The sequence below is a fragment of the Phascolarctos cinereus genome, unplaced genomic scaffold, assembly GCF_003287225.1.
Source record: "Phascolarctos cinereus isolate Bilbo 61053 unplaced genomic scaffold, phaCin_HiC Scaffold_3;HRSCAF=262, whole genome shotgun sequence".
NCBI classification, from domain to species: Eukaryota; Metazoa; Chordata; class Mammalia; order Diprotodontia; family Phascolarctidae; genus Phascolarctos; species Phascolarctos cinereus.
Genome location: NW_027555736.1, coordinates 15967481 through 15993059, shown reverse-complemented (window position 1 = coordinate 15993059; position 25579 = coordinate 15967481). Strand labels below are relative to the sequence as shown.

General features: G+C 37.2%; 1 protein-coding gene across 2 annotated transcripts in view; it reads left to right on the top strand.

Annotated features, from left to right (window-relative positions):
- Positions 1-25579, top strand: part of PCDH15 (protocadherin related 15) — a 1495046-nt gene that overhangs the window by 971981 nt on the left and 497486 nt on the right. For both annotated transcript variants that reach the window (XM_020978669.2, XM_078150714.1), the window contains one exon: positions 14755-14863. In XM_020978669.2, coding sequence (XP_020834328.1) covers positions 14755-14863 — 109 coding nt within the window. The remainder of the gene's footprint in view (positions 1-14754; positions 14864-25579) is intronic.

The window sequence follows — 25579 nt, the reverse complement described above, 5'->3', positions numbered from 1 at the left end:
TAAGATTGAAAATAGACTTTTTATAAAGAGAAATTGATTTGAATAAAATAAGTTTAAAAGATTATTTGGCAAAAGAATAAATAGTCATTTCAAATTGGCCACATTTTATGGGAGACATTCTTATTTCAATTTCAAAAGGAAATAAGAAACACAAATGCTTCAATAAGAAATTGAAATACTATTTTTCTGGCATCAAGATTTTTTTCTTTTTTTGCAGCAGGAATTGAAGTACTTAAAAATAACCTACTGTAATATTTTACAACAAGATAAAAACTGATTTAGATATTTGGTAATCATGGGATGGTGAAATGGGAAAGGGATTGGTCATTTAAGGAAGCCAAATGACTGCATTTTGATTATGTATTCTTATTCATCATATTAACTAGGAACTGAATTCTATGAACCATTCACCATTTGTCACATAATAACCAGTTACCAAAGCAAATGCCTAAAAAACAAAACCAGTGAAAATATTCATGTACTTAGCTGATTTTTCTGTTTACTCACCTTTGGACAAATTTCCTTTTTTAAGTAAATTTATCACAGTGCAATGAAAAAGAGATAATAAGGTCATACGTTGTTGGGTTGAAGGTACCTTATAGTTCATTTTAAAAATGAGGAAACAGAGGTCTTTAGAGGTAAAATGACTTCCCAAAGTCAGAAAAGTTTTAAAGGATAGAACCGGCTGAGGCCCAGCATCTAGTAAGCAGCTGTACCGTATAGTCGGTGTGTGGCTGGGTGTGAATGGCCAGATGCCTTCAGGACAGAAGTTTACTCCTCTGCTTCATTTTTCTAAATGCCTCACCCCACCCCATCCCATCTCCACCTTGGTTTGTCTTTCTGCTAGTCAGAAATTACAGCTTAACATGGCATCAATTGGGTGCAGGCCAATCTGTCTTTAAGATTACCTCTGACACATACTGGCTGTGTAACCTTGGGTAAGTAATTTATTGTTATTGTACCCTAGAACACTCTCTAATATAGTAAGCTATAGACATTAAGGAAGGAAGATTTGCACCCTGATGGAATCACAAGTCTACCTCTCAAAAATGTAACCTGTGCTTTTTTTGCTAGATATAGCAAAACACTTTGGTTGTATTTTTATTAATTCATTTCTTAAAGCAGTTTTCAAAATTAATGTATTTTAGAAACAATCTTGTTTTTTTTAACATTGTCTGCAAAAATTTTGGTCATTCCTTTTATTACTGTTGAAGATAATGATAAAAGCATATTTTGATTTTATATACAACTTTATGGTTACAAAATGCTTTTAATCTACCTTCTTGAGTGAGTCTCCTGACAATCTTTAAGGGAGCTAATATTATAATTATTATCCCCATTTTACCTTTGATGTAAATGAAATTCAAAGATGTCAAGTGACTTTCCTAAGGTCATAAAACTAACAAGAAATTAAACAAGTAGGCATTTAGTAAGTATCTATTATATCTCTGTTCTTAAGGAGTTCAAGTATTTTTTGGATGGGGAGTCATGCACATTACTCACTTTAACTGATTTTGAGAAGGTAAAAATGGACACTTTCAGATTCAAAGGTTATATTTCACAAATTAGAAGGCTTAAATAACTGTTTTAAGTGAAAAGTCTAAGAAGATAGTGAACTTGCCCAAAGCACAGGTGGCTTCAATATCTTTGTTACCACCCACCCCACCCCCAGCTACTCGTCCATATACAAAGACAGAAATCCAGGCAGGATACCTTGAGAATGGGAATACCAAATAAAGGTGGGCTCTCTAAGACTAGCCACATCTTATGCAAAAAAAGGACTGTCAAGGAGCTGAGGCTGGACCACTCTTGTCTAGTGCCTGGTCAGAAATCTGCTGTAACTACTGTTTCCCTGGAGGTGACAAACCTGAAAGCCTAAGGCTCTCAGAGAATCAAAGAGAAGCTTCTACCAATCTTAGGCTAAAGGCCATGGCTTTTGTTGAAGAGAGTGCTGTGACACTCAAACTGCCAAGCCATAGATCGAAGTTAGTAAGAACTTCAGAGAGCAAATCCATCAAAGAGCAAACCTAGGAATCCAGCAGATCAACCCATCCAACAAAGATGAAGTAGTCTCCTGGGTTCAGTCCAGAAGCATCAGTAGCCCAGTTGCTGATGGACCTGCTTGGCCTAAATCCAAAGCAAGCTGAGGCTGGTAGGGGTCCAGCTCTACAGCCAAGTGACCCGCTGGACTTAACCTCTGAGTGGATTAATCCCTCTTCCCTAGATGCTCTGCCATGTCTGTAGTCATCCAATCCTGCTTAGCAGCAGGGCAATTACAGATTCATCATTAATTCCACGCCTTATGATCAATTCCATGAAGACCCTCTAGAAACTATTAGTAGTAGTAGCACTGGCAGTAGCTAGCATTAATATAACACTTTAATGTTTACAAATCACTTTACAAATATTTCATCTTACTTTTGCAACAATGTGGGGAAGTAGAGACTTCACATTTTATCCTCATTTTACATATGAAGAAACTGAGGCAAACAGTGTCTAAATGACTTGCCTAAGGAAAGGTGATATAGCTAGAAAGCCTCATACACTGGATTTGAATTCAAATATTCTTGACTCTAAAGATATCATCTGTCTACTAGGTCACCAAACTGGGGAAAAAAAAAAAGATATCTAGGCCCTATAGCTCCAGGTTACAAGTCATCTGGACTGAATGACATATATTCTACTCTACCATTATATGATAAGTTTGTGCCCATTCCTCCCCCATGTATTCTTGATGTAATTGTGGGAGAATGTGCCCAGATTTTAGTCCAAAATGTTCTGTAACTATTGTGTGTGTTTTTTTATTTTCTGTTGTTGCTGTTGTCTGAGTAAACGCCCTCCTACTGGCTAACTATTAAGTGGAAACACACTGGTGGAGACTCATGAGTTACTGTGTTAGGAAAATAGCCAGTGATGCATTTACCCCTCAAAATCTATATTTATTAGTAAATATTTCTCTGGAAATACAATATTTTCCAATTTCTGTGTGAATTAGGGGAATGAGCTCAAAGAAGGTGCTACATGTATACATACAAACATGCATATACATATATAATATATGTAGATATATTATATATATATGTGTGTGTGTGTGTATTTATACATACATATATATATATATATATATATATATATATATATATATATATATATAACACATACATACACATAAATACATACATATTTGGGGTTTTTTTGTTAGTCATTTTTCCATTATGTCTGACTCCTCATGACCCCATTTGGGGTTTTCTTAACAAAGATACTGAAGCAGCTTACCATTTCCTTCTCCAGCTCATTTTACAAATGAGGAAACTGAGACAAACAGAGTGAAGTGACTTGCCCAGGGTCTTACAGCTAGTAAATTACTGAGGCTGGATTTGAACTCAGGTCTTCCTGATTCTAGGTCTAGCTCTCTATCCACTGCACCACACAGCTGCCCTTTCCTAGCATCATGGCCAAGGCAAAAGGATTATGATTTGGATTATGGAGCTGGTTATTCAAGTGTGAAGAGCACAGAAGATAGTTTGAATAGAACATAGAACATGAAGGAGATAAATGTATATAATAAATGAGAAAAAGACAGGTTAGAGCCAGGGTTTGAAGGGCCTTCAATGCAAAATACAGGACTTTGTGCTTGATGCTACAGGTAATAGGGAGTTCCTAGGTTTTTTTTGAATGTCAAAATGAAGATTCGTACTTGGATCTTCCAATAGAAGGTTGAGTATTCCTTTCACTTTCACAACCTATCTCTCATCAATGAGTGTCTTAATATGAATCAGAAAAAATTGAAGCTTTTTCTTTTTTTCTTTTTCTTTTTTGGCTTAAATCAACAACTACTGAGTAAGGGCTACCTTCCCCCATCCAATGGACTCTGTCTTTCCCAGAACTCTCCTTTCTCATTTTTGCTAGTCCAAGATCTATTTCCAGGTGTGCTCATACGTTCTCTGTTTGATAAAGGTAATGCGTTGACTCTTTTTTCTCTTTTACATAGTTTTGAAATGGAGGAGAAACTTAGTGGCTTGAGCACTGGTTTACAAGCCAAGTATATGGAGACTTAAATCCTACTTCAGATACATTCCCCCATTAGAAACAAAAATATCTTTTTTTTTCCTTTTTTTTTAGGTTTTATATTGTAGATTAATTTTCTTTTTTAAATATAAATTTATTTATTTTTAATTTTCAACATTCACTTCCACAAGTTTTTGAGTTCCAAATTTTCACCCCATCTCTCCCCTCCCCACCCCAAGATGGCATGCATTCTGAATATCCCTTCCCCTACTCTGTCCTCTCTTCTATCTCCCCCCCTTCTTTTATCCCCTTCCCCTTCTGTTTTCCTGTAGGGCAGGATAAACTTCTATACCCCATCTCCTGTATTTCTTATTTCCCAGTAGCATGTGAAAATTTATTTTTTTTAACATATGTTTTTAAAACTTTAGGTTTCAAATTTTTTCTCTTCCTCCCTCCCTACCCACCCTCATTGAAAAGGCAAACAACTCAATACAGGTTATACATGTGCAGTTACGCAAAACACTTTCATAGTAGACCCGTTGTGAAAAACTAACTCTCCCTCAATTCTATCCTGCCCTCCCATTTATTCTATTCTTTTTTTTGACCCTGTTCCTCCTCAGAAGTATTTCCTTGTGCTTACCCCTTTCCCAATCTTCCCTCCTCTCTATCATCCCCCTGCTCTCTTGTCCCCTTCTCTCCCTATTTTCCTGTAGGGTAACACAGATTTCCATACCCAATTGAATGTTATTCCCTCCTTAAATCAAATCCTATGAGAATAAGATTCACTCATTCCCTCTCACCTTCCCTTGTTTCCCCTCCACTGTAAGAGACTTTTCTGTTTTTTTTTGGGAGATAATTTACCCCATTCTACCTCTCCCTTTCTTCTTCTCTGAGTACCATCCTCTTTCATCCCTTAATTTTACTCTTCAGATATGACCCCTTAATCTTCAACTCACCCTGTGCCCTCTACCTATCTCTTTATATATACATACATATATTTTTTTTTCCTTCAACTGCCCTAACACTGACAAAGGTCTCATGAGTTATAAATATACATCTTTCCATGCAGGGATGTAAACAGTTCAATCTTAATAAGTCTCTTATGATTTCTCTTTCCTGTTTACCTCTTCATGTTCCACTTGAGTCCTGTATTTGAAAGTCAAATTTTCTATTCAGCTCTGGTCTTTTCATCAGGAATGCTTGAAAGTCCTCTATTTCACTGAATGACCATTTTTTCCCCTGAAGGATTATACTCAGTTTTGCTGGGTAGGTGATTCTTGGTTGTAATCCTATCTCCTTTGCCCTCCGGAATTTTATATTCCATACCCTGCGGCCCTTTAATGTAGAAGCTGCTAAATCTTGTGTTATCCTGATTGTGTTTCCACAGTACTTGAATTGTTTCCTTCTGGCAGCTTGTAATATTTTCTCCTTGACCTGGGAACTCTGGAATTTGGCTACAATATTCCTAGGAGTTTTCCTTTGGGGATCTCTTTCAGGAGATCTGTGGATTCTTTCAATTTCTATTTTGCCCTCTGGTTCTACTATATCAGGGCAGTTTTCCTTGATAATTTCTTGAAAGATGATGTCTAGGCTCTTTTTTTGATCATGGCTTTCAGATAGTCCAATAATTTTTAAATTCTCTCTCCTGGATCTATTTTCCAGGTCAGTTGTTTTTCCAATGAGATATTTCACATTGTTTTCTAATTTTTCATTCTTTTGGATTTGTTTTACAGTGTCTTGATTTCTCATAAAGTCACTAGCTTCCAATTGCTCTATTCTAATTTTTAAGGAAGTATTTTCTTCAGTAATCTTTTGGACTTCCTTTTCCATTTGGCCAATTTTTCTTTTTGGCATTTTTCTCCTCATTGGCTTTTTGGACCTCTTTTGCCATTTGGGTTAGGCTATTTTTTAAGGTGTTATTTTCTTCAGTATTTTTTTGGGTCTCCTTTAGCAAGCTGTTGACTTGTTTTTCATGATTTTCTTGCATCACTCTCATTTCTCTTCCCAGTTTTTCCTCTACTTCTTACTTGCTTCTCAAAATCCCTTTTGAGCTCTTCCAAGGCCTGGGACTGATTCATATTTTTCTTGGAGGCTTTGGATGTAGGAGCTTTGACTTTGTTGTCTTCTTCTGGTTGTATATTTTGATCTTCTTTTTCATCAAAGTAAGATAATATAGTCTGACTCTTTTTGCGCTGCTTCCTCATGATCCAGCCAATTACTTGAGTTTTAAACTCTTTGTTAAGGTAAAGTCTGCCTCCAATGTGGAGAATGTACTGTCCCAAGCTTCGGGGGTTTGTACAGCTGTTTTCAGAGATACTTGTAGGGCCCTGTAAATTTTCAGTTCTTCCAAGGTGGTATGATAAGGGGCAAGGTGTTTACTCCTTTCCTGGCCTGTGACTACAAGTACTCCTTTCTGTCCTGTACCTGTGATGAGGGGTTCCTCTCTACTGCCACTACAAGATCCACCATGCCAGCTCCTCCTACCCCAGCACCTCTGCCCAGAACTGTGACCCAGATCCAAACATGGGGAAAGCAAGAGATTCCTGCCTCAGCAATGGCAAAGAGATCCCTGCAATCCCTCTCTGATCAGCCACTGGATTCCCCCTCAGTCTGTGGGGTGGAAGCTTGGGAAGCAGATGCCCCCCCAGTGCCAGGCTCTTGGGGAATGGAGCTGAAACCCCGCCTTCCTCTCTGAGCATGTCAGAAACAAACTTTTCCCACTGACCTTCTTAGTTGTCTTTGGAATTCCTGGATTGAAGAGTCTGGAAACCGCCACAGCTTCCCACGATTCAGTCCTCTGAGGTCTGCTCCAGGTTTGCTGTGGCCTGCATGCCCACGCTCCCTGTCTGGCGCGATACACCTTTCTGATCAATCATCCAGGTTGTCTTGGCTTGGAAATTTGTTTCACTCTGTCTTTTTGTGAGTTCTGCTGCTTCAGAATTTGTTTAGAGCCATTTTTTATGAGTATTTGGAGGGGTTTGGGGGAGAGCTCAAGCAAGTCACTGCTTTCATTCCGTCATCTTGAACAAGCATTTGTTAAATGCCTATTATGTACAGGGCACTGTAGTGAGTACTGGGAATAAAAAGAAAGGCAAAATGTTGTCCCTGACCTCAAAGAGTTCACAGTGTAATGGAGAAGACAAGAAGCAAATGACTGTGAAGAAAGACTATATATTCTAGACAGGCTAAAGTGGACATGAGACCAGAGGGAAGGCACTACGAGTAAGGATGACTGAAAAAAGTTTTTATGAAGGTAGTACTTTAGCTGATACTTGAAAGAAGCTAGCAGATACAGATTAAGATAGAGTTTCAGGCATGGAGGAGAGGCAGTGAGAGGCATTGCCAACATCAATGAAAGGAAACTAGAAATCTTGAAATAAAATGTTTGTGATTCTTTAGAAAGGAATCTTTCAGGAAGATGATTTTTTTTTAAATAAAGTGAAATGTACATTTTAGGTGACTATTCAACTCCCTGATAGATTACCTTGAAAAATTATATTTAAGTGGCATCATTAAGAAGGTTTCTATTCAGATTTCACATCTGAAGCTCAGTTTCAAGGGAAATATTGTTATTGCATGTTCCCATTCTATTAACTTGAACATTTTATCAGTTATGAAATTTAAGTACATGCTTCAAAATTTACATTCCTGTCATATTGCTAGGAGGGAAAGAAAGGGTTCCAGATATGGAACCATATGTACTTCCAGTTAGACATATCCAAATTTTTCTTTCTGTACATAATATCAAATTTATCCTAGTCAGCAACCTTTACTTTGGTGATGTTTGATATCAGCATTGTATTTTCCTTACACTCCATTTTGCCACACTGGGACATTTTTAGTCACATCCTATGAATGTGTGAATATGTTCCTTGTTTTTTATTTGTCCATCAAGCACATGTGACATATTGCTACACATTTCCTCTCGGGCCTCCCCAGCTTGGAAATGTATGACTTGAATTTACAGTAGATTCAAAAACAGAGCTTAAGAATTTCACTGAACATGTGTTTTCTTATTAATTGGTTTTCAATCTTATGAGGGAGTACAACACTGCTCATTCCTTTATGTTTTGCCATTCTCGTGGTTTTCCGAAATTCTCTTTGGAGAGTAGAGAGATTTCATATATATTGCCTGTTCCAGTTTCTGTAAAGATTTGGTTGGTAAACATGTTTCTATAAACATTATGGTGACTGCCTTTCCTTACCTGGTCTCAGAAAGGTTCAATCATCATATCATATCTACATCTATATCATTTATTTATCTCTATAGATTTATATCAATATAGTTTAGAATGCACTTATATATGTACATATTACTTCTAACATTGTATATATAAGAAAAGTATATTATACACACACATATAATATACATATATATTTATATCTCTCAACATTATGTGTGTGTATATGTGTGTATAACAGTATGGATATAGGAATGCTGAAGGATGTTGAATTCAGGGATCCAAGATTGGAATGACCATACCCATAGATAGATAAACAGATCGCTCTACATATATATGTGTGTGCTGTGTATTTGTGTATGTCATATATAGGTGCATATATGCTTTAGAAAGTATTAGAAGGCATGGTCATTCCAAATCTGGGCATACACATATGTGATAATACACATATATGTCATAAATATGTCATGAATATATATTTTCATCATACAGGAATATATGTACACACAATGTGTTCATATATATATATATTCATATATATGAATATATATGAATATATATTTATAGAAATACATACATATATGCATACTCACATATACATATACACATAAATATACATACATACATATGTGTGTATATATAAATACAAAAATATTAATATGTGTATACGTGTATGCAGATTTCTATACATGTATGTGTGTATATACATATATACACATGTATACATGTGCATATACATATATACACACGTATGCATATATACACATACATATATACACATATACATATATATGCATATACATATACATATATATGTATCACTTTGTTATAGATCCTTGTCTTTTAAATTCATGTGCCTGTAAACAAGGTCTTGAGTCATTCTAAAATATAAAATGATCATTCTTCCTTTAAATATACTGGGAGTTTTAACTCTTGTTAAGTTATGTCATTTAAAAAATAGCCAGAGTGGTAGCACTTTCAACTTGCAGGGGAAGAATTATCCGAGGATGATAATAGTCTAAGCAAGAGATATAAGTGCTTGGGACTTGGGAGTCATGATGAAGCAAGGAGTTGAAGAGATGTTTTAGAGGTAAATTATACAAACCAACAATCCAATAGACCAACTTGGCTCATTTTCAAATGGACAAATTAATTTCGTCCAACTTCAGCATAACCTCAAGGGCCACTCAAGCCATGTGCAAAGTCAACTCTTATTGAATAAATCCTATTAATCATGCAAAATGAAAGTATGACTAATATAATAATGCATGAAACTCACTCAAAATGAGTTCTGAGACCTTCAGGCTTGGAGAACCTGGCTTAAATACTCATTAAACCAGGAATCAAGAAGTACAATTAACTCCCAGTTGGGCGCAAATTTGACTATCAGAAGTCAGAGCTAACAATGCTAATAACCTTCAGTGATTTTTAATGTATCTTTTCTTTAAGCCTTCATTTACTGCTCTGTTCACAGAGTACATCTGTAATAAGAAAAGATTAATGGAAAGTCTTTGGAACGTGCAGAATTTTTGACATAATTGTAGTTTATATTTATGGAACTTCTTTAAGTTCTTGTTTTGGGTTACATAATAAATGAAATCATAGTAGAAATGAGTCGGCCATTGGCTACTCACCAAACCAATGGCATAAGGGACAATAATAATAATATTACAACAACACTTAACAGCAGAAACAGTGACAGCCCCCCTTATTAAATGGTCTTAAGTTTCTCAAGGCACTTCCCCCACAAATGTCTAATATAGTAGACAGACCAAGGATAATTGTTATGCCATTTTATAAATAAGAATATGGAAATTTGGAAAATTTAAGAGATCTGTCTGGTGCCCCAGAACTAGTAAGCATCAGAGGTGGGATTTGAACATACGTATTCCTGATGTTAAAGGCCATTTCACCTTTACCTCCACCAAACTAATGGTCCCAAGTAGGCTGAGATCACTTGATTTCTTAAAATCAATTTTTGTTTTAGTCAAGTCACCAAGCACTTATTAAGCACCTGCTATGTGCCCGCCGCTGTGTTAAGTTCTGGGGATACACAAAGAAAAAAAATAATGCATCAGTCCCTGCTCTCAAATAAATCAAAATCTAATGTAGGGGAGACAGCCTGCAAATAACTAGGTACACACAAACACATACCCCAACACACATCTACGCGCATATATAGATGAATAACATATACGTGTGTTATTTGTCTAAAAATATAAGCATGCCCCTCAGGTGACTAAGTAGATATGAAATGAGGTTGGGCCCACTTTTGCAGAGACTGAGAGAAAGGCCAAGCCTACGCTACCAACATGATAGCTATGGGGTAGGGGAAGGGGGAGATGAGGTCCCCTAAAGCCAAGACTAGCTAATCTTGCTTCCACTCTTCAAGTGGTAGAAGGCATAGCATATGTCTGGTCTAGAAGTATCAATTTCTGGTCTAGAAGGAAAGCTATTTTCCTGCTCGCTCCTGAGGGAGAGAGTAACCCTTAAGTTATACTTACCACCTTACTTGTGGTCATCCAAATACTAGTTACACAAAAGACCATAACAAATAGCAAATAACAAATAAACCAATTTATCCAAGAAAAACATCAGATAGTAGGGAAGTTATGCATAAAACTCACAAGACTAAATATTAGCTTCACCTGAGAATAGTATTTTAGCTCAAAGCAGGAGAGAAATATCACCCTCATTCAGGGAAGGGCCCTCTCAGAAGTAGCTGGAATTGCAGGCAATGGAGGTCAGAAACATGAGTGGATTGGCTGCCATAGATAATCATACATCACAGGGTTACAGTCACCCATTCATTGTCTTCATCTCTGTACCACCACTGAGGAGATCCTTTCTCCACATGTTTCTCTCGAAAGTATCTGGAACCAACGAATACATCCCTGATAACGACCAATGTGCACCATTGTTATTAACATCTTTTAGTAGGTAGTCACATCTCTCTCTGCATATGCAGGGAATGTGAAACTGTTGAGTCTTTGAATTTTTTGCTATCCATGTCATTTGAAACTTAAAAGATTTTCATTGTCTTTTCACTTTAATTCAAGTCAATAAATAAAGTCCTTTAAAATTTCTCTCCTTGGGGCAGCTAGATGGTGCAGTGGATAGAGCACCAGCCCTGGATTCAGGAGGACCTGAGTTCAAATCCGGCCTCAGACACATAACACATACTAGCTGTGTGATCCTGGGCAAGTCACTTAACCCCATTGCCTAGCCAAAAGAAAAAAAAATTCTATCTGTGTTATGATTCTAGATACTTGGAAATTTCTTGATGTATAGCCTTAACCAGATGGAGATGGTTAATCCAACAGGAAGTCTATGGATTTAATGTGCCCCCTAGCTCTCATCTTGCATCATAGTTTATGTAAAGTTACTGAGATTGAAAATAGTTGGCTTTGGGTGAAGTTGACCTCAATTGATACCAAGGTTACCTGTCTTCTGATAGCCCACTTCCCTTGGCAAAAGAATCAGAGAATCTGGCACAGGTTGACCCAAGACTTTCTCTCACCTATTAAAGTATGTGCTTGAGTTTTGGTAGTTGTGGAAAAATTTAGTGCTTTTTTATAGATACGAAAAAAAAGATATCCAACTGAATTTTATTTAGGGTGTTTTTATCATTGTTCTTTATGAACCATAAAAAATGGAATTTAAGTCTATTGAATTCATTTCAATTCAATACAGCAAACCTGGATTAATAAGCACATGTTATGAGGAAGGCACTGCCTTGTATACAATAGGACATTTATAAATCCTTGTGGGAAAAGTGATTTAACAAGAAAAATAATGATTGTTGGCAATTGAATGCTTTAAAAACTTAGATTTCATCATTTCCTATCCAAACATCAGTTATTAAGCACCAACTATATGTACTCTGCTAGCCTTTTGCTGAAGCAATTGCTATTCTCCTGCAGAGAGTAGACTACATTTGCAGGATAAAATGGAGTGGCCAAGAGAACTAGTAACTTGTTGGAGGAGGTAGGTTGAGGGTGGGATAAGGAAAAAATTCCTATGGGAACAGGCATTTGAGGTGGGCCTTAAAGAAAACTAATGATTTCCTTGTGCACCCATACGCAATAAGGAATTTATTGTAGCTCACGTGATGTGGCCAATTTGGGGTGTTCTTTTGGTCTGTTTCTTGTTGTCCAGTCATTTCTCAGTCATGTCTCCCTCTCCACTGGGGGTTTTCTTGGAAGAGATACTGGAATGGCTTGCCATTTCCCTCTCCAGCTCATTTTATAGATAAGGAAACTGAGGTAAACAGGGTGAAGTGATTTTCTCAGGGTCACACAGTAAGTGTCTGAGACCTGATTTAAACTGACAAAGATGAATGTTCCTGACTCCATGCCCAGAACTCTGTCTATTGAACCATCTAGCTATTACTAATCCAAAATAAAGTCCTTTCTGAAACCGAGATCTTAAATATATTGTTGAGCTTATAGATAGATGATATTCTTTTCTGTTTAAAGATCATAAATTTATAGCTGGAAAGGAACTCAAATTCTAGGTCAATGAGTCTAATCCTCTAATGCAACAGATGAGGAACTTAAGGCCCAGAGTCTTGCCCAGTACCTCACAGATAATGAATATGATAATGGAGACTGGAACCTAGGTCTTCTACTTCTTAATAGTAGATATAGTTCATTGCACCACAGTACCTCACAATAGAATCTTCTGTGTTTCTTAAAGTGATTATTATGAAATCTGTGGAAAAACTAATGTCTCAGAAGTAACAGGAAAAAAAAGACTATTAGAATAATGTTAAGATGTGAAGAATGGAAGATACTGAAAATTGCCAAAAGATGGCATTTATTTTTTTTATCAAAATCATCACTGATAGAAAGATTAGTGCTGAATTTGGTGATCTGAAAAGACTTTTAGAGACAATCTTATTGAAAATCATGACAGATTCAGGAAAGGTAACATATAACAAGATAGTGATGCTTAATTATGAGACAAGAGGAGATAACTGGCTCTATTTTATAAAAAATATAACTAGAAAATAACTTTCATTTGAATATAATTCATTTGCATTAAAATTTTAGGATATTTTGTATAAATGGTAGTTTAGGAAGGGAAGGCTATAATTCTACGTTGTTATAAATCATTCCAACACTAGAAAAGAAAGTTTATCTTATAAAGCCATATAATTTTTTATCTACAATGTTGAATTTCTATGGGGAAGATGAGAATTTTATTGAATGTTAATTTCTTTCTTTCTTTACATTCATTATTAAGTCAGATAGTCTATGATGTATGGTATTGTATGGGAGAAAGAACACTGAATCTGAAGTCAAGAAAGGCAAGGGTTCAAATCCTGGTTCTAGTATTTAAATCAAATTGACCCTTGGCCCACCATGTAGCACCGATGGCATCCCACTCATGTATGAGGTCCCCAAAAGGCTGACCCAAATTCAAGGAACCCCATGGATATTCATACATTCATAACTCATAATTCAGTTGTCCCAACCAAAGTGGTTAATTTACTAGTCAGGAGGAAGGCACAATTAATTCAAAAGAAAGGCATTTAATGAAATAATATAGTGAGGAAAGATCACCACCATTCTAAAATCTGGGCACACTACCACAAATACACATGAAATTAATGGAAAAGTAAGTACTTGTGTGGATCAGAAATGAGAAGCACCAACATAAGGCACTCTAGTCCAAGGCTTAGACCTAAGAAATGTATGAAAACTTGCACATCTCTTCTAGTTTTGTTTTTCTTATTTGTAAAATGGGCTAATTATATTTGTGTTATCACTCTGAATTTTTAAACTCTCAAGAATGAGATTCTTAATATACTAATCCATTTATTAACCCTTCATAAACTATTTTCTATATGTTAAGTGCTAAGCTAGCTGCTCTTCTTGGCACAAGGTAGAACAGAAATAGGACTGAGGAAAGAGAATGAAGGCCAGCCTTGGCCCCTCCATTAAAGGTATGCTGCTAGAGGAACTCACCAATAGGAGAAGAGGGTACACCTTATATAGAGAGGGAGGTAGTTCAAATATTATTGCTATTATTATTATTATTATTATTATTATTATTATTGTTATTATTGTTATTACTATTTGATTGGAAAAGAAAGCAACTTACCCAGGATGATAACACATAAATATGTGTTGGAGGGAGGATTTGAACCTGTCTTCCTGATTCTGCATTTAGGCCAATAGTCTTCTATGATGCCTAAACCTCACAGAATCAGATTTACTTAAAATTAAGCCTCAATGTACTTGAATTATAAAGAATAAAATGTCAGTTCTACTAATCTCTTTTACATTCATTACATCACCATATCAAAACTACAGTGGTGTGAGAGCTCTTATAAGGACTGCCCACATCAGTGGAAATAGCAACCTGTTTCTAACTTAGTAGATAAATATTAGAGATTGTCTGATGCTTGGAGATGCCAAGTTATTTGTCCACGGTCACATAGTTAGTAACTGTCAAAGTAGAGACTTGAACCCAGGGCTTCCTGACTAAATGTCCAACACCTAAGATGCGTATTTATTTAATGAATCAGCTGAACTAACCTTTCTGAATTTCATTTTAGGAAGAACTGAACCCCATCATTGTCACTCCCCCCATCCAAGCCATTGATCAGGACCGGGACATCCAGCCACCTTCCGATCGGCCTGGGATCCTCTATTCCATCCTTGTAGGTTCGTATCAGCTAATCTTTTGTCACATTTCCATCAGTGCAGAGTTGGAATCAGACAGACATAGTATAACATACTATCTGGAAAAAAGGAGAAGTCATTTGGGCAATCAAGGGGAGAAGGTTGTTAAATTCAAATTCAATATTTAGGATTTTTTTATCATTTCTGAATATTTCTACACAATTTCTGACATTTGTGCCTGTTTCCAAATTTCTCTAGCTTAAAAACAGTATTTGAGATCAAGTTCAGAATGGCACTGTTGTAGTTATGTAGAGTTGGGCCTATGGTTAAATGGAAAGGAAAAAAAGAGGTGAGATAATGGTATAAAAGGGAGATAAGATTTAAAAAAAAAGTCTTTCCTGCACATGATCTATTCTAGTGGGTTATTAGAATATTTACTTCATTTGCAAACTGATTGACATCAATTTAAGAGTATCCCTCACTTGCCACACAGCACAAACTGTTTCTTTCTAACAATGGAGACATAAAAGAGAAAATGATAAAGGAGCACCTTTAGGCCTCATATATGGGGCATTAATCAGTTTAAAACCTAAAAGATCCTTGGCCTTCTCTGGGATTAGCTCTAGATAACTCTTCTGAAAACTGTTAGAGAACACAATTAAATTAACTCAGATTTCAAAAAAAGCTCATGCTGTTTTAATAGACACTTCAGCTGTCCTTTTCTCTGTATTCTAGGATGCGCGCTCGCTCTCTCTCTCTCTCTCTCTCTCTCTCTCTCTCTCTCTCTCTCTTTCTCTCTACCTCTCTCTCCTCTCTTTCTTTCTATTATTCTCTACCTCCCTCTGTCTCTGACTCTGTCTGTCTCCCTTCTTCCACCCCTTCCTCCTTCCTTTCCTCCCTCCCTCTATCTCTTAGCATCACAAGCATTCATGTGTTAAGCAACACATCAGATCTGTGCGGTTTCCTAGTTAGGTTTAACGCATGGTATAATTCCTGATTTCACTGCAATGAACACACCTCCTAACAGGAGCCACAAGGCACGTTAAACTTTGCAAGTGTCTGCAGAATCTTATGAGAGCCTTCTTCATGTCTGTGTAAAGAGACTGCTAATCATGCCAAAGGTATAAGGTCAGATTATGTTGCTTTTTTTGAAATGTTCTTTCATCAGAGCCAAGACTAAAGTGAGGTGACTAGGATTTTCCCCCAGGTAACAATATCTGGAAGACCCAGGAAGTATGTTTACTCCTTAAGCAAGAAGAAACAATACAGGTTAAAATTTTGTTTGGTTTTGCTTTCCTAACTGGTAACAGAAACTCCGTTATCCAGTATTTAACAGATGACTATGGAAAAAGAGGGCAGCTAAGTGATTCACTGGATAGAGTGCCCACCCGGTGTCAGGAAGACCTGATATCAAATCTGGCCTCAGACACCTCCTAGCTGTGTGACATTGGGCAAATCACTTAACCTTGTTTGCCTCAGTTTCCTCATCTGTAAAATGAACAGGAGAAGGCAATAGCAAACCACTCTAATATCTTTGCCAAAAAAACCCCAAATGGGTCATGGAGAAGGAAATATAACTGCAAAAAAAAAAATGATTCAAGAACAATAAAAGAGGCTGTTTCCTACTAGGCTGCTGTTTACTCTTTATTTATTACGCAATTCAACTGTGTTGTGACTTTGTATACAACAATTTATTTTTCTGAGGATCAGATTGTTACCTAAACAGTGAGACTGGTGATATTAATTTGTTCCCAATGCTTGTTTTGGAGTTTAACTAGTGGCAAATTCTCATGTTATGTATAATGATTTAGATGTTTCTTTGGTATGTATAGAAGATGTTATTATCTTATTCAATTTATAATTATTGTATACCCACTGAGTACTTACTTAATTTAAATGCTGCCCGTGCTCACTATTAACATTACTAATTAGAATGATAATGCCAAATGAATATTTTTTCATTATGAAACGTTCATATTTTCAGAATAAGAAAAAAATAGAAAATTAAGTAAAGAAAAAAACGTTTTCCCCAAAATAAATTAAAGAAAAGTTGGTATTGATTTGTGTTATAGCAATTTTTATGATACTTGGTCTTTGGGGTGCTGAATTCTTGACATTGTTCTTTCTGGAAGCCAGGCATGGCTTGAGAATTTTTTCTGAGTTTTTATTTCTAAGTCAGGATTTTCTAATAGAAGGAAAACCAGAGCTGTTACTGTTAAAGTCTTTTTTTCTTTGTCAACATTGTTTATGATTTCTAGAACAGAGACCTTGTTCTTCAACCAATGCATTATGCTAAATTGTATTTAAAATCAGTTGTTGTATGAGTTGGGATATAGGTTGATTTTACAGAATCTAAGCACATTGGCCTTGGTGAAATAAAGTTTCAGCCCAAGTCTTTCCTATTAGAGAACAGGGAGATTTCAGGCAACTTTGCCCTGAATTTCTGGGGCACAAACAAAAATGCATTTTTCCTGAGCTATCCTAATGAATCCATTCCAAATAAATACTCAGCCTCCAACATCTTTCTGTTTGCCTTAAGGGCTAAAATTCTTTCATACTAAGATATATTCTTGCTTAGACACTGCTTGGTGCCATATACTAAATTATTCACATATGAGCTATTCAATCATGAAAATGGTGCCGAAAATATTTATTTCACCTTATTGGTTTCTCTGCACTTTTATCTTTCCTTTCTGGATGTGATTATGAACCCTATGGATAAAAGATGAGATGTTTTATAGTATTTGGATGTATGGTAGAGATGCATATTAGATTCTCAGTTGGATTGCTAATACAAGGAAGGAACAAATGGTTTAAAGAATGATTTCAGGGGCAGAGCCAAGATGGTGGAGTAAAAGCAGTGACTTTCTCAAGCTCTCCACCAGACCCCTACAAATACCTGTAAAAATAGCTGTAAACAAATTCTAGAGCAGCAGAACCCACAAAAAGATAGAGTGAAACAAATTTCCAGGCAAAGACAACCTGGATGGTTGATTGGAAAGATCTATTGTGCTAGACTGGGAGAGGAACATAGTTTGGCGTGGGCGCACAGGCAAAGACAGGCCTCAGTGAACCTGGAGCAGGCCCCAGGGGACTGAATCACAGGCAGTTGTGGTGGTTTCCAGACTTCTTAACTAATAAACTCCAAACTCAGAAGGTCAATAGGAAAAGTCTATGACTTTATTCACAGAGAGAGACACTTAGTCCCAGTCCCAGCAAAGCCCCAGGGTGGCAGCCGCTTCCTGAGCTCAGCCCACAGACTGAGGGGGAATTGAGTGGCTGATCAGAGAGGGACAGAAGAGATCTCTTTGCTGGTGCTGAGGCAGGATTCTCTTGCTTTGCCTGTGATTGGATCTGGGTTGCAGTTCTGGGTGGCAGTCATGGGGTAAGGAGCACTACTGTTCTGGAACTCGTAGTGGTGGTACAGAGAATATTCTCCTCAAAGTTCCAAGACTGAAAAGATTGCTTGTGGTCACTTATAGACCAGAGCACAGGCCAGGAAAGGAGTAAACACCTCACCCTTGATCATACCACCTTGGAAGAACAGAAAATTTACAGGTCCCTAGAAGTATCTTTGAAAAAAGCTGCACAAAACCCCAAAGCTTGGGACGGTACATTCTCTACACTGAAAGCACACCTCCACCATAACAAAGAGTTCATAACTCAAGTAATTGTCTGGGAACATTAGCAAACTGTGCAAAATAGTCAGGCCATAGAATCTTTCTTTGGTAACAAAGAAGATCAAAACATATAACCTGAAGACAACAAAGTCAAAGTTACCAAATCCAAAGTCTGTAAGAAGAATATGAATTGGTCCCAGGCCATGGAAGAGATCAAAAAGGATTTTGAGAAGCAAGTAAGAGAAGTAGAGGAAAAAGTGGGAAGAGAAATCGGAGTGAGGCAAGAAAATCATGAAAAAAAAAGTCAACAGCTTGCTAAAGGAGACCTAAAAAATACTGTAGAAAATAACACCTTGAAAATAGTTTGACCCAAATAGCAAAAGAGGTCCAAAAAGCCAGTGAGGAGAAGAATGCCTTCAGAAGCAGAATTGGCCAAATGGGAAAGGAAGTGTAAAAGCTCATTGAAGAAAATACTCCCTTAAAAATTAGAATGGACCAAATGGAAGCTAGTGACTTTGTGAGAAATCAAGACATTATAAAACAATGAAAAGAATGAAAAAAAAAATAGAAAACAATGTGAAATATCTCATTGGAAAAACAATTGACCTGGAAAATAGACACGGGAGAGATAATTTAAAAATAATTGTAGTATCTGAAGCCATAATCAAAAAAAAAAGGTCATAGACATCATCTTTTCACAAAATTATCAAGGTAAACTGTGGTATGGATAAAAGATGAGATGTTTTGTAGTATTTGGATGTATGGTAGAGATGCATAGTAGATTCTCAATTGGATTGCTAATACAAAGAAGGAACAAATGGTTTAAAGAATGATTTCAGGGGGCAGAAGCAGAGGACAAAATAGAAATGGAAATCATCCACTGATCATCTCCTGAAAGAAATCCCCAAAGGAAAACTCCTAGGAATATTATAGCCAAATTCCAGAGTTCCCAGGTGAAGGAGAAAATATTGCAAGCAGCAAGAAAGAAACAATTCAAGTATTGTGGAAACACAATCAGGAAAACACAGGATTTAGCAGCTTCTACAGTAGGGGATTGCAGGGCTTGGAATGTGATATTCTGGAAGTCTAAGGAGATAGTATTACAACAAAGAATCATCTGCCCAGCCAAACTGAGTATAATCTGTCAGGGAAAAAAATGGGCATTCAGTGAAATTGAAGACTTTCAAGAATTTTTGATTAAAAGACCAGAGCTGGATAGAAAATTTGACTTTCAATTACAAGGCTCAAGAGAAGCATGAAGAGATAAACAGGAAAGAGAAATCATAAGGGACTTATTAAGGTTGAACTGTTTACATTCCTACATGGAAAGATGATATTTGTAACTCATGAGACCTTTCTCAGTATTAGAGTAGTTGGAGGGGAAAAAAAAATATATGTATGTATGTATGTATAGTAAAATAGATAAATAGATAGAGGGCACAGGGTGAGCTGAAGATGAAGGGGTGATATCTGGAGAATAAAATTAAGGTATGAAAGAGGATTATAATAGCAGAAAGGGAGAAATAGAATAAATTATATCACATAAAACAGACAAGAAAAGTCTTTTACAGTGGAGGGGAAATGGGGGAAGGTGAGAAGGAATGAGTGAATCTTATTCTCATCAGATTTGTCTTAAGGAGGGAATAACATGCACACTCAATTGGGTATGGAAACCTATCTTGCCCTATGGGAAAATAGGGGGGGAAGGAGATGAGAGAGCAGGAGGATGATAGAGTGGAGGGTAGATTAGGGGAAGGAGTATATTTCTAAGGAAAGACAGGATCAAAAGAGAGAATAGAATAAAGGGGGTTGGGCAGGATAGGACTAAGAGAAATATAGTTAGTTTTTCACAACATGATTACTATGAAATTGTTTTGCATGACTACACATGTATAGCCTGTATCGTGTTGCTTGCCTTCTCAATGAGGATGGGTGGGGAGGGAGGAAGGGAGAAAATCTGGAACCCAAAGTTTTAAAAAAAAATCTTAAAAATTGTTTTCAAATGCAACTGAGAAATAACATATACAGAGAATTGGATATAGAAAACTGTCCAGCCTACAGAAAATAGAAGGGGAAGGGGATAAGAGAAGGTGGGGGGGTAGAAGGGAGAAAAGATTAGGGGAAGGGGTATTCAGAGTGCATGCCATCTTGGGGTGGGGGAGGGATGAGATTGGGAGAAAATTTGGAACTCAAAATCTTATGGAAGTGAATGTTGAAAACTAAGAATAAATAATAGGAATAAAAAAATAAAAATAAATATTGAATAAAAAATTATTTCTGCATTCATGTGACCATCATCCTAGTTCTGTTTATCTCTCCTTAGATGAGGTCTTGTGGCAGCCTTCTCATTGATTTTCTTTACTCCAGTCTTTCCTCCATTACTCCCTTCAAAAAGTCCCAGTTGATATGCCTAAAACTTAAGTTTGAACAGATCATTTCTCTGCTCCAATGGTTCCTGTGGCTTCCTGCTACCTCTATAAACTTCTCACTTGTCATTGAAAGCCCTTCACAGTATGGCTCTACACTGATTTCATATTAACACCACCCCCCACCATGAACTCTGTATTTTGTTCAGCCTAGCCTGCTTTCTCTTCCCTCAATACAACATTTTATCACCATTCTACATTAAGGGATTGCAAGGCTTGGAATGTGATATTCTGGAAGTCTAAGGAGATAGTATTACAACAAAGAATCATCTGCCCAGCCAAACTGAGTATAATCTGTCAGGGAAAAAAAATGGGTATTCAATGAAATTGAAGACTTTCAAGAATTTTTGATTAAAAGACCAGAGCTGGATAGAAAATTTCACTTTCAATTACAAGGCTCAAGAGAAGCATGAAGAGGTAAACAGGAAAGAGAAATCATAAGGGACTTATTAAGGTTGAACTGTTTACATTCCTACATGGAAAGATGATTCAATTCAATTCAGTTCATCCATTGCCATGCCTTTGAACGGATGCTCCCCAACCCCCACATGAGATGTCGTTCCTCTCACCTTTCTTTATTTTAATCTCTAATTCTTTTAGAGTACATCTCATGTACTGCTTTCTGCACTGGATCTCCTTTGCTCATTTCCATCATATCCAGTCATTAATGTCCTCTCCATTAATTTGTATTTGACAGTCATCTGCATGGAGATGATAATTGTACCAATGGACCCATAAGTAAAATCCAAGGGAGAAAATATAGAGGGCCCACAACTGAACATTTATGAGTAAACATCCTTAGGGGAAATGTTGAGACAATGGAGACTGAGAGGAAATAGACACATAGGAGAAACAGGAGAGAAATATCACAGAAGCTAAGGGGGCAGCCAGGATAAGAGGGCAGTAAATGATGTGAAAAATTCTCTGGCATCAAGGAGGATTGAGTAAAAGAAATAAATAACAAAAATGTATTAAGTACTTACTATGTGCTTAGCAATGTGCTAAATCCTGAGGACCCAAATATGGCGTTCCAACCTAGTACATTTGAGCAGGATTCATCTCATTGTCTAGGAGAATACTAACCTGAGGCTTTGGTCTATGAGTCTGGAGTTGGTGAAAGGTTGAGGGAAAATGAAATGTCTTGCTTCCTGCTTTGAGAAAGGACACATGCAGATCCTGCTTCTCTGGAGAGAGGAAAGAATTTGGGGAGCACCAGACATATAAAGGAATCAGTATCACAACATGCCACTGATTTCTCAGCTGATTTCTTTCGAGACTTCAGAGAATATCCCCTCGTGTGAGATCAGAGACTTTCCTTTTCTGATAAGCAGAGATATCTCTCTGCAGTAGATAAGCTCATGCAATCTGAGTGTTGTTTTGGTTCATACAAATGTATGTGACTGCTCTGATATCTTTTCAGTATTTGGATTAATGGTTTTACTCACTGTTCACTATTCATGGTGGTTTTCTGTATAACTAGCATTTGGTGAGAAGAGGTCAAGACTTTGGATATAAGCACAGAGTACTTATTCCTTTTTAAGGAATATTAACCAGGAAAGAAGTTTGAACCTAAGGCAGTGCATTGTTCTATCTTAGCAATATCTGTTGGAGAAGGGCATGGGGGGAGTAGGAACCAGTTGACATAATTGTAGTTCACCATCCCTCCTTAGAAAAGTAGAATTGTCAAGTCTCGGTATCTGGCTTCTCTCTAGGCAGGAATCAAAGTTTCCCTTGGAGATGAGTGAAAGAGATTGTAGAGACTCCTATTTATGTCTTTCTATGATGCACATTTGGACAAATCCATGAGGGCAACATATACATGCATGTGTGCATACACACACACACACACACACGTACACATTAGACAAATACAAAAGCAAAAACATTCCCTGCCAATGAGTTGCCATTTTAATAGGGAAATATAACACATATCAGGGCTTGTTATACAGGGAAGAGTGGTTTATTCTGAAAGTTACAAGGATGCTGATTGGAACTGTTCTGGAGTAAATTAATACAACCCTTCCAGGAAGTTAATCTGATCATGGTTCCTTATGACAGCTCTTAGAAAAGTTTGTTAGATTAAGCCCTGGATAGTGATGATTCATGAAGGTGTGTGCTGAGAAGCCCAATTCCAGAGAGTTGAGAAGTTAAAGGGGGTAGAAGTGAGTGAAAGCAGGGAGGTGTTTGGAAGTGAAAGTCAGAGGGGACAATGGACGAAAGCCTTATCTAGAGAAAGATAAGCTGTGAAAAATTTGAGAGAGAGCAGAGAAAGAGCTATCAATTGGGAAAATCAGAAGATGAGAGAATAAAAAAAGGAATAATGGATGGGGCCAGTCAGAGGAGAAGACAGGGGATGAGGTGAAGAGTACAAACAGAAGCCGTGATCATGGCAAGGACAAAGACCACCTTACAAATTGGTGAAGTGGGAAGATGAATTAGGATCGTTAGAGAAGTGGTGAGGTGTGGGATGGGGAGATGAGGAAATTCAAGGAAGATAACTTCAATTTTCTAAGTAAAATAGAAGATGAGTATATTTATTTAGAACAAGGGGCAAGAGTGGCACAATAAGTGCTGTAAGAAGTATGAGAATCAATCAGGGAAGGAAAAAAGATTGCTCTGCAGCAGTGAGGACCCATTTAAGATTAGATAACCTGAATTTGTAGTGGACCAGATCATGACAGTTGCTTTACTTTCTCAAGCAATGATCAGAATCTTAGAAGTATTAGAAAAGAAAGAGGATGGTGGGTGGTTTGGAGGAAGCAGAGGTTATAGTAGTAGCAGTAGTAGTAGTAATAGCAGTAGCAGTGGAAGTAGTAACAATAATGATAACAACAAAATCATCACTAGAACTCATACAGTACTTTCAAGTTTACTGAGCACTTAACATGTAGACCTTGTGAATGATATTATTTTTATACTTATTCTGCAGAATAAGTATGAGGAAACTGATGCCAAGACTTTGTGAGAAAAAATAAAGGTTTAAGTAGAATGAAGCAAAGGAGGAGATGGAAGGACAGAAGTTTTTGAACCCAGGGAGGAATTTCAAGGGAGCATGGAAGCAACAACCGTATAGGTCAGGGGACTTCTTCAAGCCCCAGTGAATGCAACTGCTACCTAACTGTTTCTGTTTGGAATGAGTATAAAGTGGGAAGATAATTCCTACAGATCTTGATGGTTACCGTGATGTACTCGGGGAGCCTCTATCTATATATCCCCTACATTTCATCAATTTCTAAGAAATATAGAGTGTGCCTGCAGAGAGTGAGTTTGGACTAGTCAACAGAGGCTTCTATGAGGAGAGGAGATTTGAATCCTGATAACCAGTCTTTACACATTCACAGGTGCCACTAAAATGTCCTTTAGCTTTAGATGTATTTTCCTTAAAAGCCTTTTCATCTGCCTTTCTTTAGTGTTCTAAGGAGTACATTAAATCCAAGTGTATTTTTCATCCTGTTTGTAACATTGAGTGCTGTCCCCGGCAATATAATGGGCAATCCATCAATGTTCCCTAGTGATTGAATGCACTTCTCCAAATGTTTGTTAGTCATTGGTTGCAATTGATAAAAGGTGAGAGGGTGATGGCAAATCTGCACTCGAATTTAGCACTCTTGCTAAAAATATTGTGCAATGGGAGCCATTCTACCCAGACAAAAACTAACAATAACGTACTATAAAATATATACTCATGAGAACTGGGCATAGATCACAGAGTTGGAAGAGGCCATGAAGACCACTTCATACGTGAACAATCTTGTTTATAACAAACCTGACCAGGAGCCAGACAACCAGGAGACCCTCCAGGGAACGGGGATCCCACTCTCATCTGAAGCAATTGATTTGTCTATGTAATAACACAAATTGGTAGGAGGAGTGTCCTTACATCAAGCTTATCGTGGTCCATTTTCAATAGCTTTCTGTTGTTTCTAGTTGTGCTTTCTCTAGCCCTACAGAAGAAGAGATATTCCTCCTTTTCAATAAGGCAGCCCCTCAGCAGTACTCAAAGGCAATTCTCAGCCATATTAATTGCTTCTCCAGGTTAAATATTCTCAATTACTTCAATCTATTTTTTTTAGAAGGCATGAATCAAGGACCCTACTATCTCGTCCTCTTCTGGATTCTCACCAGTGAATCCATATCCTAAAATAAAATACATGTCCCTTCCTATCACACACCTCCCCTCCCACCATTTGTACAATGCCAGACTTCAAAGGGTCTTGATTCATTCAATCACTTTCCTCATCTAAGTGTGATGGATCCTCATGCCTCCTAGAGTCTCTGGGATCTCTGTGTCTAAGGCAAGAGTCACACTTGGATATAGGCCCATGACAGGAGCAATGGAGAGGGAAGTCTATGTTCCCTAGGAATGTGGAGCAGGATTCTGTTTTCTTCAGGAAGATCTCTTCCATACCAGAGTTCTAACTTATACATCTATGTGAATTACTCTTGTTCAGAAATTGCAAGCAAGAAAATTGAACCATTTGTACAACATGTGTGTGTCATGAGGTGTTATTTAAGAGAGTATAGCTATGGAAAAAATTTTGATAGACATGGATAAAATAAGAACAAGAATTCCTCCTTTGTGACTCTAGGTAACAAGTTTATAGCAATGTATGCTAATTTTAAGTAGAATTAAGTCATATTATCCATCCATCCAACCATCCATCCATCCAGTTACCAAGTCCTATCCATCTTTCCAGTATGGATTCCTCCCC